Consider the following 14,046-nt stretch of genomic DNA (forward strand, 5'->3'; position numbering starts at 1 on the left):
CCCTCTTTCCAACCCTCAGCCTCTTTCCAACCCTCAGCCTCTTTCCAACCCTCAGCCTCTTTCCAACCCTCAGCCTCTTTCCAACCCTAACCCTCTTTGCAACCCTAACCCTCTTTGCAACCCTAACCCTCTTTGCAACCCTAACCCTCTTTGCAACCCTAACCCTCTTTGCAACCCTAACCCTCTTTGCAACCCTAACCCTCATGGAAAAATAAAAATAATTTCTTTATTTTATTAGTTCATCCTGCCTATGGGGGTGATAAACGGGGGGTTTATTTACTTTTCATTCTATTTTGATCACAGTTAGACTTCCAACTTCCGGCCTGTTGGTGTTACGAGGAACGGATGCACGCCTTCTGTCTGCAGCTACCACACTGCTCCTCCTCCTGACTTTCCGGCAATTGGTTCTCATCATAATCCACCTCTTGTGACCGTGGCTGCTCAAAGATTTGGCCATCGCTACATGGAATATCATCTTGCCATGCTTCAAGTGGAGCAGGCGAGAGGCCAGAATCTGCAAATGAGAAACTGAACAGCTCTTTGGAGTGTCCGAGTGTGGGATCTGTTGTCTCAGGGCACTCAGCATGGTGAAAGGAAGGAGGATCAGGGTTAGTAATATCCGGTCCACACTCACGGCTGCTCAGACTTGACCATGTTGAAGACATGGTGGTGGTGGCTAAGTGACTGGAAGCATTATCCGCTATCCAACCAACAACCGTTTCACACTGCTCTGGCTTCAATAGTGGTGTGATGCGGTCCCTTAGAAACTGGGACAGGAATTTCGAGCGCGAAGATGTGGGTCTTTGCTGTGGCCCAATGTCAGCTTGGCCACGGCCTCGTCCTCTGCATGCACCATCATGTCCACTTCCCCATCCCTTGCCCATTTTAAATGGACTAATGAAATATGTGAAAAGCTGCCTACAAATGGATGTCTTTGGAGAAAAATTAGATGTCGTAAGTAGGCCTGCAAAGCGAAGATTTTTTCAACACAGATACACCAGGCCTTAGCCTGAGATAACAGACTGTATTCCTTAATTTTTTTTATTTTTTGGATACAAAAGACTGCTGGATATAGCAACAATGACAGCCAGGCCAAAAAGAAATAAGCCGTAAACTGGCCAAACTTTGAGCACACACAGATAGGAGATAGCACAGACAGAGCACACCAAACAATGTGTGGCCTGTATGTTTTTTTTGCCTAAATAATACTGTATTTTGACAAAAATGAGAGCCAGGAAAAACAGAAAAATAAGCCGCAAACTCGCCTAAATTGCTGCACACACAGATATGAGCTGTCACGACACACCACACCAAACAATGTGTGGCCTGTATTTTTTTTTTTTTTTAACTAAATAATGCCGTATTTAAAAAAATAATGACAGTCAGGAAAAAAAAGGCAAAAAAAACAGCCATAAACTGGCCAAAATTTCTACACGCACAGATATGAGCTGGCACGGAGATACCAATACAATGAATGTGTGGTGTGTTTTTTTTATTTTGAGGGCTAAATACTGCTGTATTTAAACAAAAGTCACATCTAGCCAAAAAAAATAAAACAGCCGTAAACTGGTCAACGTTTGAGCACACACAGATATGAGCTGCATGGAGATACCACATCAAAAAATGTGTGGCCTGTATTCCAATTGCACCTGGTGCTAGCTATATACAGTATGACTAATATAGCCCACAGGTAACAGCAGCAGCACCAGAACACAGGAAGGGAATGGATCCTCTTGATGTATGCAATGCTCTATATACACATATACAGTGCCTGCAGGCCTTGCACTGATGTGTATAGAGCGACGCACACTACCCTGCCTGCCTAACACTGGAACCTATATACTCCAGAATTAGTCCTTAGAAGGACTGTTGGTTTAGCTGGATTTGAGGATATAGGATGGCAGACCCCACACTAACTAATAAAGCACCAATTCTGAACCTATATCGGCTGCAGCTCTCCCGACTCTCTCTGATTCCGGACGTGAATGTGCCGAGCAGGGTGGTGTCCAGTCTCTTATACCCCTGATGAGGCTGTGCGGCCAGCCAATCACTGCACGACCACAACAAAGATGGCTGCGGCCTAGCAGACAATCCCTGCAGCGTGATTGGGTCTCTAAAGTCTGCCAAAATTGCTGGGTGGAGACCAGAGCTCCCACCGAGCAATCCCGGAAATGCTTGCTGCTTGCCGAGTCATCCGAGTACACTAATACTCGGGTGAGTAACGAGACAAGTAGTGGCGTACATGTTCACTCATCACTAGTCAATATGATTACTGCACCCTTAGATGAATTCATTAAGAGGAGTAATTTGTAAAATTGGGTGACCTCTAGGGGGGTTCTGCTGTTCTGGCACCTCAGTGGATCTCCCAGTGAGTCATGGAACCTGGAAACCATAATAGCAAAATCGGCACCAAATTATGGTGCTCATTCCCTTCTGAGCTTTAGGGTACATACACATATGCGAGAAGAAAAAAAAAACAGTCCGATTTCTGGACCGAAAAAACGAATGCCATGTAATTTCTGTGCGATTTTTAACAGAACATGCTTATGCAATCCATCACCGCTTGTCACTGAAGCTGTTCTCGCTGCCGGGCTGAACTGCTGTGACCGCAGGACCGTGGGAAAATGCCAGTGATGAGGTCATGGCAGTTCAAGCTCAGTGTCTTCATAGCACATATACCGTATATGTGTGTCACTGATTGTGTGTATATATACACATACACTGCTAAAGTAGTGGTTCCGAAGGTGGGGACCACAGACCACATCTCAGCACCAATGCTTTCTGGCTGATGTTTTGGTCACTTTTGAATATTGGTTGTGCTTTCACACTCGTGGAAGCATGAGACGGACTATACAACCCACACAAGTGACTCAGGTAGTGCAGCTCATCCAGGATGGCACATCAATGCGAGCTGTGGCAAGAAGGTTTGCTGTGTCTGTCAGCGTAGTGTCCAGAGGCTGGAGGCACTACTAGGAGAGAGGCCAGTACACCAGGAGACATGGAGGGGGCCAACAAGCCAGCAGCAGGACCGCTACCTCCACCTTTGTGCAAGGAGGAACAGGAGGAGCACTGCCAGAGCCTTGCAAAATGACCTCCAGCAGTCCACAAATGTGCATGTGTCTGCACAAACAGTTAGAAACCGACTCCATGAGGGTGGTCTGAGGGCCCGACATCCACAGATAGGGGTTGTGCTCACAGCCCAACACCAAGCAGGACGCTTGACATTTGCCACAGAACACCAGGATTGGCAAATTTGCCACTGGCGCCCTGTGCTCTTCACAGATGAAAGCAGGTTCACACAGAGCACATGTGACAGACATGACAGAGTCTGAAAACGCCGTGGAGAGCGATCTGCTGCCTGCAACATCCTTCAGCATGACCGGTTTGGCAATGGGTCAGTAATGGTGTGGGGTGGCATTTCTTTGGAGGACCGCGGCACAGCCCTCCATATGCTCGCCAGAGGTAGCCAGACTGCTATTAGGTACTGAGATGAGATCCTCAGACCCGTTGTGAGGCCATATGCTGGTGCGGTTGGCCCTGGGTTCCTCCTAATTCGGAACAATGCCAGACCTCATGTGGCTGGAGTGTGTCAGCAGTTCCTGCAAGATGAAAGCATTGAAGCTATGGACTGGACCTGCCCGTTCCCCAGACCTGAATCCGATTGAGCACATCATGTCTCGCTCCATCCACCGTCACATTGCACCACAGATTGTCCGTGAGTTGGCAGATGCTTTAGTCCAGATCTAGGAGATCCCTCAGGAGACCATCCGCCGCCTCATCAGGAGCATGCCCAGGAGTTGTACAGTAGGGAGGTCATAAAAGTACCTGGAGGCCACACACAATACTGAGCCTCATTTTGACTTGTTTTAACCCCTTCCTGACATCCGACGTACTATCCCGTCCATGGGACCCTATGCCCATGGACGGGATAGTACGTCTACCACGATCAGCGGCGCCCACGTGGTGAGCGCCGCTGATTGCGGCCGGGTGTCAGCTGATTATCACAGCTGACACCCAGCACAATGTGTCAGGGGCGGTCACGGACCGCCCCCGACACGTTAACCCCTTGCACACCTCGATCAAACATGATCGCGGTGTACCGGGAGTTAAAGGGAAGCATCGGCAGGGAGGGGGCTCCCTCCGTGCTTCCCTGAGCCCCCCACGGCAGCACAATGTGCAGCGCTGCTGCCGGGGGCTCCTTTCCTGCAGGCCCCCGAATCCAAGATGGCGACGGGGGCCTTCGGGGGCCTGCAGGAAGCTGGCTTCCTCAGTGCCTGCAAAGCGCAGGCATGAGGAAGCCTTGTGCACTGCCTGTGACAGATCGCTGATCTGTCACAGTGATCTGTGATGTGACAGATCAGCGATCTGTCACAGAACAGTGATGTCCCACCTGGGACTATTTAATAAAGTAAAAAAAAAATAAAAATAAAGTGTTAAAATAATTTAAAAAAAAAAAAAAAAATATTCCCCCAAATAAATCCATTTTTTGAAAAAAAAAAAAAAAAAAAAAAAAAACAATAAAAGTACACATATTAGGTATCGCCGCTTCCGTAACGACCCACCCTATAAAACTGTCCCATTAGTTAACCCCTTTAGCGAACCCCTTAAAAAATAAAAATAAAAAACGAAGCAAAAAATTATTTATCATACCGCCAAACAAAAAGTGTAATAACGCGCGATCAAAAAGACGCATATAAATATCCATGGTACCGCTGAAAACCTCATCTTGTCCCGCAAAAAACGAGCCGCCATACAGCATCGTCAGCAAAAAAATAAAGTTATAGCTCGCAGAATAAAGCGATGCAAAAATAATTATTGTTTATATAAAATAGTTTTCATTGCATAAAACCGACAAAACATAAAAAAACAACCTAAATGAGGTATCGCTGTAACTGTACTGACCCGAAGAATAAAACCGCTCTATCAATTTTACAGTAGTTTTCTCCCACATATGGGGTGTCAGCGTACTCATGGCAAATTGGGCAACAACTTTTGGGGTCCAATTTCTCCTGTTACCCTTGGGAAAATGAAAAAATTGGGGACTAATTCATCATGTTTGTGGAAAAAATATGATTTTTTTATTTTCATGCCCGGGCATTATAAACTTCTGTGAAGCCCTTGGGGGTTCAAAGTGCTCACCACACATCTAGATAAGTTCCTTAGGGGGTCTTGTTTCCAAAATGGGGTCATTTGTGGGGGGTTTCCACTGTTTAGGTACATCAGGGGTTTTCCAATCGCGACATGGTGTCCGATCTCAATTCCAGCCAAAAACGTCAAATGGCGCTGCTTCCCTTCCGAGCTCTGCCATGCGCCCAAATAGTGGTTTACCCCCACATGTGGGGTATCAGCGTACTCAGGACAAATTGCACAATAACTTTTAGGGTCCTGTTACCCTTGGAAAAATAAGAATTGAGGGTGAAACGATCATTTTTGTGGAAAAAATATGATTTTTTAATTGTACGGCTTTATGTTATAAACTTCTGTGAAGCCCTTGGGGGTTCAAAGTTCTCACCACACATCTAGATAAGTTCCTTGGGTGGTCTAGTTTCCAAAATGGGGTCACTTGTAGGGGGTTTCCACTGTTTAGGTACATCAGGGACTCTCCAAACGTGACATGGCGTCCGATCTGAATTCCAGCCAATTTTGCATTGAAAAAGTCAAACGGCGCTCCTTCCATTCTGAGCTCTGCCATGCGCCGAAACAGTCGTTCCCCCCCACATATCAGGGATCAGCGTACTCAGGACAAATTGCACAATAACTTTTGGGGTCCAATTTCTCCTGTTACCCTTGGTAAAATAAAAAAAATTGAACCTGAAGTACTTTTTTTGTGAAGAAAAGTTAGATGTTCATTTTTTTTTTAAATATTCAAAAAAATTCCTGTGACTCACCTAAAGGGTTAATCATAGAATCATAGAATCGTAGAGTTGGAAGGGACCTCCTGGGCCATCTGGTCCAACCCCCTGCTCAAAGCAGGATTCGCTAAATCATCCCAGTCAGATGTCTGTCCAGCCTCTGTTTGAAGACTTCCATTGAAGGAGAACTCACCACTTCTCGTGGCACCCTGTTCCACTCATTGATCACTCTAACTGTCAAAAAGTTTTTTCTAATATCTAATCTGTGTCTCCTCCCATTCAGTTTCATCCCATTGCTTCTAGTCTTTCCTTGTGCAAATGAGAATAAAGTTGAGCCTTCTACAATGTGACAGCCCTTTAGATATTTGTAGACAGCAATTAAGTCTCCTCTCAGTCTTCTCTTTTGCAAACTAAACATTCCCAAATCCTGCAACCTTTCCTCATAAGACAGGGTTTGCAGACCGGTCACCATTCTGGTCGCTCTTTTCTGAACTTGCTCCAGTTTGTTGATGTCTTTTTTAAAATGTGGGGCCCAAAACTGGACACAATATTCCAGATGAGGTCTGACCAAAGAGGAGTAGAGGGAAATAATGACTTCACGTGATCTAGACTGTATGCTTCTGTTAATACATCCTAGAACTGCATTTGCCTTTTTTGCTGCTGCATCACACTGTTGACTCATATTCAGTCTGTGATCTATTAGTATACCCAAGTCTTTTTCACATGTGCTGTCACTTAGCCCTATTCCTCCCATTCTATATATGCTTTTTTCATTTTTATTGCCCAGATGTAGTACTTTGCATTTCTCCCTGTTAAAAACCATTCTGTTAGTTACTGTCCACTTCTCCAGTTTATTTAAATCTTTTTGAATCCTCTCTATCTCTTCTCTAGTATTAGCTATCCCTCCTAGCTTTGTGTCATCAGCAAATTTAATCAGTTTACCCTCAATTCCTTCATCTAAATCGTTGATAAAGATGTTGAACAATACAGGGCCCAGGACAGAGCCCTGTGGTACCCCACTTGAGACATTCTTCCAACTGGATGTGCAGCCATTTACGACCACTCTTTGGGTCCGATCACTAAGCCAGCTATGAATCCACCTAACAGTTGCCTTGTCCATTCCATACTTAGTCATTTTTTCAATAAGGATTGTATGAGAGGGTTAATAAACTTCTTGAATGTGGTTTTGAGCACCTTAAGGGGTGCAGTTTTTAGAATGGTGTCACTTTTGGGTATTTTCTATCATATAGACCCCTCAAAGTGGCTTCAAATGTGATGTGGTCCGTAAAAATAAAATGGTGTTGTAAAAATGAGAAATCGCTGGTCAACTTTTAACCCTTATAACTTCCTAACAGAAAAAAATTTTGGTTCCAAAATTGTGCTGATGTAAAGTAAACATGTGGGAAATGTTAGTTATCAAGTTTTTTTGGTGCCATATCTCTGTGATTTAAGGGCATAAAAATTCAAAGTTGGAAAATTGCGAAATTTTCAAAATTTTCGCCAAATTTCCATTTTTCTCACAAATAAACGCAAGTTATTTGAATGAAATTTTACCACTAACATGAAGTACAATATGTCACGAGAAAACAATGTCAGAATCACCGGGATCCATGGAAGCGTTCCAGAGTTATGACCTCATAAAGGTACAGTGATCAGAATTGTAAAAATTGGCCCGGTCATGAACGTGCAAATCACCCTTGGGGGTGAAGGGGTTAAGGACATTACATTCCACTTTAATTTTGTGTGTGACTCCAAATCCAGGCCTCCATTGGTTAATAAATTTGATTTCCATCGATGATTTTTGTGTGATTTTGTTGTCAGTACATTCAACATTGTAAAGAACAAAGTATTCAATGAGAATATTTCATTCATTCAGATCTAGGATGTGTTATTAGAGTTTCCCCTTTATTTTTTTGAGCAGTGTGTGTATATAATGTTTTGTGAGCTGTCAGTGTGATTTTACTGTACACCACACATGAATTGTCGGCTTTTCAAAGGACACCAGTGCATAAAAATCGGACAGCACTCGCATGGTGTGAGTGCTGTGCGATTTTTTTTCTCACGACCATTGACTTGCATTGGCGAGTCTCGTCTGAGATATGCAGCATGTTGCAGTTTTTTTCTCAGTCCGATTTCAGCTGAGAAAAAAAAAAATTGCAGATGAGATGTCACCCATTGAATAACATTGGTCAGAGTGAAATCCAAATTTTTATCGGATTGCACTTGGCGGAATTTCTCGCAAATGAGTATGTACCCTCACACTATGCTTCTCGCAAATGAGTATGAGCCCTAACACAAGTATGGAATGACCCTGAGAGGACTAATACAGTAAAAAGTGAGAAAAATATTTTTTAAAAAAAATCTCAAATCACCTCCCTTTTTCCCCACTGAAAATTAAAAAAAAACAAACATTTGTTATCACTGCGTTCATAAAAGTCTGCTCAAAATATAAATTAAATTAATTGATCAGTAAAAGGCATAATGAGAAAAAAATATTAAAATGTCAGAATTAGGGCAAGTAAACAGTACGCATTTTTTTTCAGCAGCAAAACCTGATCTCTTGGCAGGAAAGAAGCTGCGGGGAAAAAAAAAAAAGCCCGTTTTCCTTGCGCTTTTGGTGCATTTTTTGCTGCTCTTTTGACATGCTAGATTCAAGTCAATGGGTGAAAATCACTGAAAATCCGCTGAAAGAAGTGACAAAAAATGTCCAAAAAATCATGCAAAGTACAAAATACTGATGAAAAAAAGTGTGTGCATGAGATTTCTGAAATATCATAGGCTTTGCCGGTACTGTAAAACGCAGCTGAAAATTAGCATAAAAATGCATAAAAAATGCCCAGTGTGGACTTAGCCTTAAGGCCTGTTTCACACTTCAGTTATTTGACGTCAGTCAAAATCCGCCGTTCTGCATTTGATGGATCCGCCAAAATTTTGGCGTCCGCTGACTTCAGTGGCCGGACAATGTTTTTTTGTCTACGTCAAAATCGCAGATATCAACGGATCCGTCACTATCCGCCATTCATTATAATGGTTGCCTATGGGTGGCGGATCCATTGCCAACCGTTTTTTGACGGAATCTGGCAACGGATCCGCTTTTTCACACCGAGCATGCCCGGAAGAAATTTCCTTGCCAGAAATTTAACCCCAAATTCCGTTCTGGCGGAAAAAAAGCTCTCTCTCGTGTTCCTTTAAATTTCACTCCTAAACTGATAAAGCGGATCCGGTGGCATCCGTTTATGCCACAACAGAAACGGATCCGTTTTTTCACAACCTGGCGGTTTTTGACTGACGTCAAATAACTGAAATGTGAAACAGGCCTAAAGGGTTGTTTTTGGCAGCTGCAAACTTGCAATAAAAACATTGTATCTACCCCAAAATTATATCAATAAAAACTTCAACTCATGTTGCAAAAAATAAGCCATCGCCCAGCCCTATGTCCAGAAATTTGAAAGTGCTATGGGTCTTGGGAAAAAAAGTGCTTATGTCGCCATTTTTTATTTTTTTTTATTTTTTTTTACAAAGTCCCAATTTTTTCCCTTCACTTTAAAAAAAATATATAAATGTTTTATATCTGTGTAATTGTACTAACCTGGAAAATCACGTTGCCAGGTCAGTATTACTGCATAGTGAATATTTCTGGAATTGCACTCTTTTCGCAATTTCAACATAACACATAATAAAAAGAATGGTGCCATTCAAAACCAACAGTACAACTTGTCCAGCTAAAAAAAAGCCCTACACAGAAAAATAAAGTTGTGGCTTTTGAAGATAAAGACGAAAATGAAAAAAACGGAAAATGGCCCAGATGTGAAGGGGTTAACAGATATTGATACCAAATATGGAGGGGGAGTGGAATTTTAAAAATTATTTATAAGTGTGCTGTTCCATCTTGTTTCTGCTTTCTGAGGGTAGCGCACTCCTGAAGAATGGCCGTTCGGACCTGCAGCGCTATAGAACCACTGGCCTGAGTTGTGCTCTCCAAAGCTGTAAGCACAGGCAATGTTCCATCTGCAGTATTAGAGGAGAGCAAGGACCCTTCCAGCTGGTTACCGCGTGCATTGCCGTTATTTCTCCAAATTTACCAAAGTGTCTCACAGTGTTTGATAAATCTTTTGCATCTATAGATATCACACTTCTATCTAGAAGCAAGTCACCATTTTGCACGCCATCCCTGTACTGGAGTGACAGTCTTTTCATCCCCTTCATGACCAGAGCTTTTTCTGGGTTTTTTTTTGCTCCCATTCTTCCCAGAGCTATAACTTTTTTATTTTTCTGTCAATATGGCTATGTGAGGGTTTGCTTTTTGCGGAACGAGTTGTCCTTTTGAACGACATCACAGGTTTTAACAAATCGTGTACTGAAAAACAGGAAAAAAATTCCAAGTGTGGTGAAATTGCAAAAAAGTGCAATCCCACACTTGTTTTTTGTTTTGCTTTTTTACTAGGTTCAGTAAATGCTAAAACTGACCTGCCATTATGATTCTCCAGGTCATTACGAGTTCATAGACACTAAACATGTCTAGGCTTTTTTTTTTTATCTAAGTGGTGAAAAAAAATCCAAACTTTGTTACAAAAAAATTGCAGCATTTTCCGAGACCCGTAGCGTCTCCATTTTTCGTGATATGGGGTTGGGTGAGGGTTTATTTTTTGTGCGCCAGGCTGACGTTTTTAATTATGCCATTTTGGTGCAGATACGCTCTTTTGATTGGCTGTTATTGCAATGTTGCGGCAACCAAAAAAAATTAATTCCGGTGCTTTGACTTTTTTTCTCTGAACACCGTTTAGCAATCCAGCAGTGACAACCATAGAGGTCTCTAGGAGACCTCTGGTTGTCATGTCAACCTATTGGTGACCTGCGATCACGTGACGGGGGTCACCGATAGGCGGATTTCCGTCCTGATGGCCGGAAGCATAGGTTAAATGCCGCTGTCAGTCTCACAGCAGCATTTAACAGGTTAAAAGCCGCGCGTGGAGAGCGAATCCACCCGCGGTTATTCCCAGCATGTCAGCTGTTCAACACAGCTGATATGTGCCAGGAAAGATGTGGGCTCACCGTCGGAAACCACATCAAAGGGATGGAGTCCGACATCGGTGTAAATTTTACGCCCGATGTCGGAAAGGGGATAAACGGATTGTGCACAGCAACCTACACACAGCGTCAGGTTGGCGCCGTTACACCGATTACAATGATACCTTGGTTGATGAAATCCGTTTTGTGGTTGTTGTGTAATCTTTATTTACAGTTTGTAGGTATGTTCATGCTTTAGGGTGGCCTGTGGGGGGGTCTTCATGTGGTGCTCCGATTAGGCATTCATAAGGCAGCCTGCTGACAGGTCACTGTTCCCTCACTGACCTGCCCCCTAGTTTACAAAATGCATTATATATATATATATATATATATATATATATATACACACACACACACAGGAAAGATGTATATCTTTGTACTGTGTTAGCCAGTAGAAATTACTGGTATTGAAAAGTAACTTCAAGTCTCAGAGAGACAGGAGGGTCTGGGAGTATAAATTTATGATGACCTTTGACACTCTCAGTGCTGGAAGGAATATGTCGCAAGGATTTATGTATTTTTACATCAATTAAGGAATTTGCTCCTAAGACCTTGTGGGGGCATCACAACACATTAGGATACCCCAATCAGAGGACAGTAAAACATCCAGACTCCTTATCTATGGACTGGTCCAATATTTAGGTTTCTCCCTATCCCATAATGATAATTCTGCTTCATGTCACTTGTCTCATCTATTGCATTTTCTCTGTGCTGTGTTGTGCATATATAGGTGATTCTTCAGATTTTGTATTAGTCAAAGCCTGATGAAGAGACCCGAGTAGTCACAAAAGCTTGCCATGTGTTACCATCTTTTCAGTTAGCCATTAAAATGTATCAATCACTGAGGACTCTCAATTCTATATATATATATATATATATATATATATACACAAAAAAAAAACCTTCGGCAGACATGCGCCAGCCATGGCACCTGCGCTGCAGCATAATCGCATGTGTACTGTGTATATAAGTAATATGTTTGAAATTTAAAAAATCCATTTGAAATGGCACCTGCTGTAGCAGCTACCAGTGATCGCCAATAGTTGCTATTGCGCCGGCGGCGCCATTTTGCTAGAGGGGGGGAAAAAAAAAAAAAAAATTCTTCCAAGATGGTGCCGCCGGCGCATGTGCAACGGCGATCACTGATAGCTGATACAGCACCATCTGGCACCTGACTGCATAAGAGGTTTTGGTTTGTTTTTTTCAATATGTAAACTAGGAGACAGATCAGTGAGCGATCAGTATAACGGCGCCAACCTGACACTGTAGCGGTTACTGTGCACAATCCTGCTGACAGGTTCCCCCTAACAAGTCACAATCTGGTTTCCGACATAAGTATGGCGAGACAGCTGATTAGAACAATGTTACAGCTTACGTGTAGTGCACATCAAATGGCAAGTCGCACTGGACCCCCTGGCACCCACCATAGGTGCCAGCGCTTTACCCATACTAGTAAGGGAAACATTTCCATGACAGACAAGCGGGTCTGACATTCTATGTGCTGTCTCTACAACATGTACACCAGCTTCCACAAACCCCATGCAGAAGTCTAGGAGCACAGCCTAAATGATGGGAAGCACCGACATGGTCCTTGTGCCTGCACCACTACGTGCCTGCCTATGTGATCACCCAGACAGGGCGAGGGCAGGCACTGACATGAATGCGCCATCCCCACAGTCGCCACACGGAGCCCCCATGTTACAGTAAGCAGGAGCACCTTACCTGAGCAGACTACTTAGTGGGTGACTGCCAGACCCTCCTCCACTTGCTCCAGTCCCGCCCCCAGAAGCTGCACCAGCACCGGCACCACTCAGTCTCTTCCCCCCTAACAACCTCTCTACCGCTGCCCGGTTACCGGTACGAGAGGCTTCTAGGAGCTCCTGCTCTTTCCCCATCCCGCCGTCACCCCGGCAACCACGCCCCCACCGCCACTTCCGAGGCGAACGTCAGGACGTCACGCGTACATTCCATAGTCTGTGTACAGACAACGTAATGCCGTGACACGCATGCCCGCTGCTCTAGTGTTCACAGACTGTCACACAGACTGGGTGCAATAAAGTTTGTTGAAACTTTCGCTTGTACCAGCGCACTGAGCGCAGGATTCTCTGGCCTCTCGGATATGCGGAATACACACAGCAGGGGTGTTGCTATGGTCACAACAGACGGTAGCCCTGAGGGATATAGCTTACAGACTACCCCCCTCCACAAACACAAAATGTGACTCCACAGTGAAAACTTTACAGATAATGTAGTATATGTCACCTGCAGTCCTATGTAATATCAGTAATAACAGTGATAACTAGGAACAACAGATACTGTAGATACCAAATGCAGATAACTGAGTACAGATCATGTAGTAGATGTCATCAAGGCCGGCTCCAGGTTTTTGTGGCGTCAGGCGAAATAATCTCAGTGGCCCCTTTAAAGGGAATCTGTCACCCCATTTTTGGCCTATAAGCTGCGGCCACCGCCATCAGGGGATTAGGCCTGTTTCATACCTCCGCCATCGGCGGTCAGTTGAAATCCGCCAAAGGTTGAAACCAGCTGATCCGTGATGGATGGATGTGAGCGGAGCACGTAGGATGAAGGATCCGTGGGAGAAGCGATGTGGCCAAATTTAAAGCGACCGCGGCGTTTGCGAATTGCATGTAGATCGCGTGAGGTGGAGCGCGACTGGGAGAGGGACATCGCGGGAGCTGGAGTAGTGCGATCGGGAGAGGGATATCGCGGGAGGTGGAGCGCGATCGGGAGAGGGATATCGCGGGAGGTGGAGCGCGATCGGGAGAGGGATATCGCGGGAGGTGGAGCGCGATCGGGAGAGGGATATCGCGGGAGGTGGAGCGTGATCGGGAGAGGGATATCGCGGGAGGTGGAGCGCGATCGGGTGAGGGACATCGCAGGAGCTGGAGTAGCGCGATCGGGAGAGGGATATCGCGGGAGGTGGAGCGCGATCGGGAGAGGGACATCGCGGGAGCTGGAGTAGCGCGATCGGAAGAGGGATATCGCGTGAGGTGGAGCGCGACTGGGAGAGGGACATCGCGGGAGCTGGAGAAGTGCGATCGGGAGAGGGATATCGCGGGAGGTGGAGCGCGATCAGGAGAGGGATATCGCGGGAGGTGTAGCGTGA

The 14,046-nt window shown here is 44.6% G+C and overlaps 1 protein-coding gene across 5 annotated transcripts in view; it reads right to left on the bottom strand.

The window, feature by feature from the left end:
* The window catches only part of ANKS1A (ankyrin repeat and sterile alpha motif domain containing 1A), a 537,122-nt gene extending 524,194 nt beyond the window's left edge, over positions 1–12,928 (bottom strand). For 3 of the 5 annotated variants that reach the window (XM_073575591.1, XM_073575594.1, XM_073575589.1), the window contains exon 1: positions 12,642–12,927. In XM_073575591.1, the coding sequence (XP_073431692.1) occupies positions 12,642–12,814 (173 nt within the window). In that variant the 5' untranslated portion in view covers positions 12,815–12,927. Of the gene's footprint in view, positions 1–12,641 lie in introns of all 5 variants that reach the window. The other 2 variants (XM_073575593.1, XM_073575590.1) reach the window with 2 other exon arrangements.
* Positions 12,929–14,046: the final 1,118 nt, after the last annotated feature.

This window comes from Dendrobates tinctorius, unplaced genomic scaffold (genome assembly GCF_039654945.1).
Source record: "Dendrobates tinctorius isolate UK_male_01 unplaced genomic scaffold, ASM3965494v1 ptg000045l, whole genome shotgun sequence".
Taxonomy (NCBI): domain Eukaryota; kingdom Metazoa; phylum Chordata; class Amphibia; order Anura; family Dendrobatidae; genus Dendrobates; species Dendrobates tinctorius.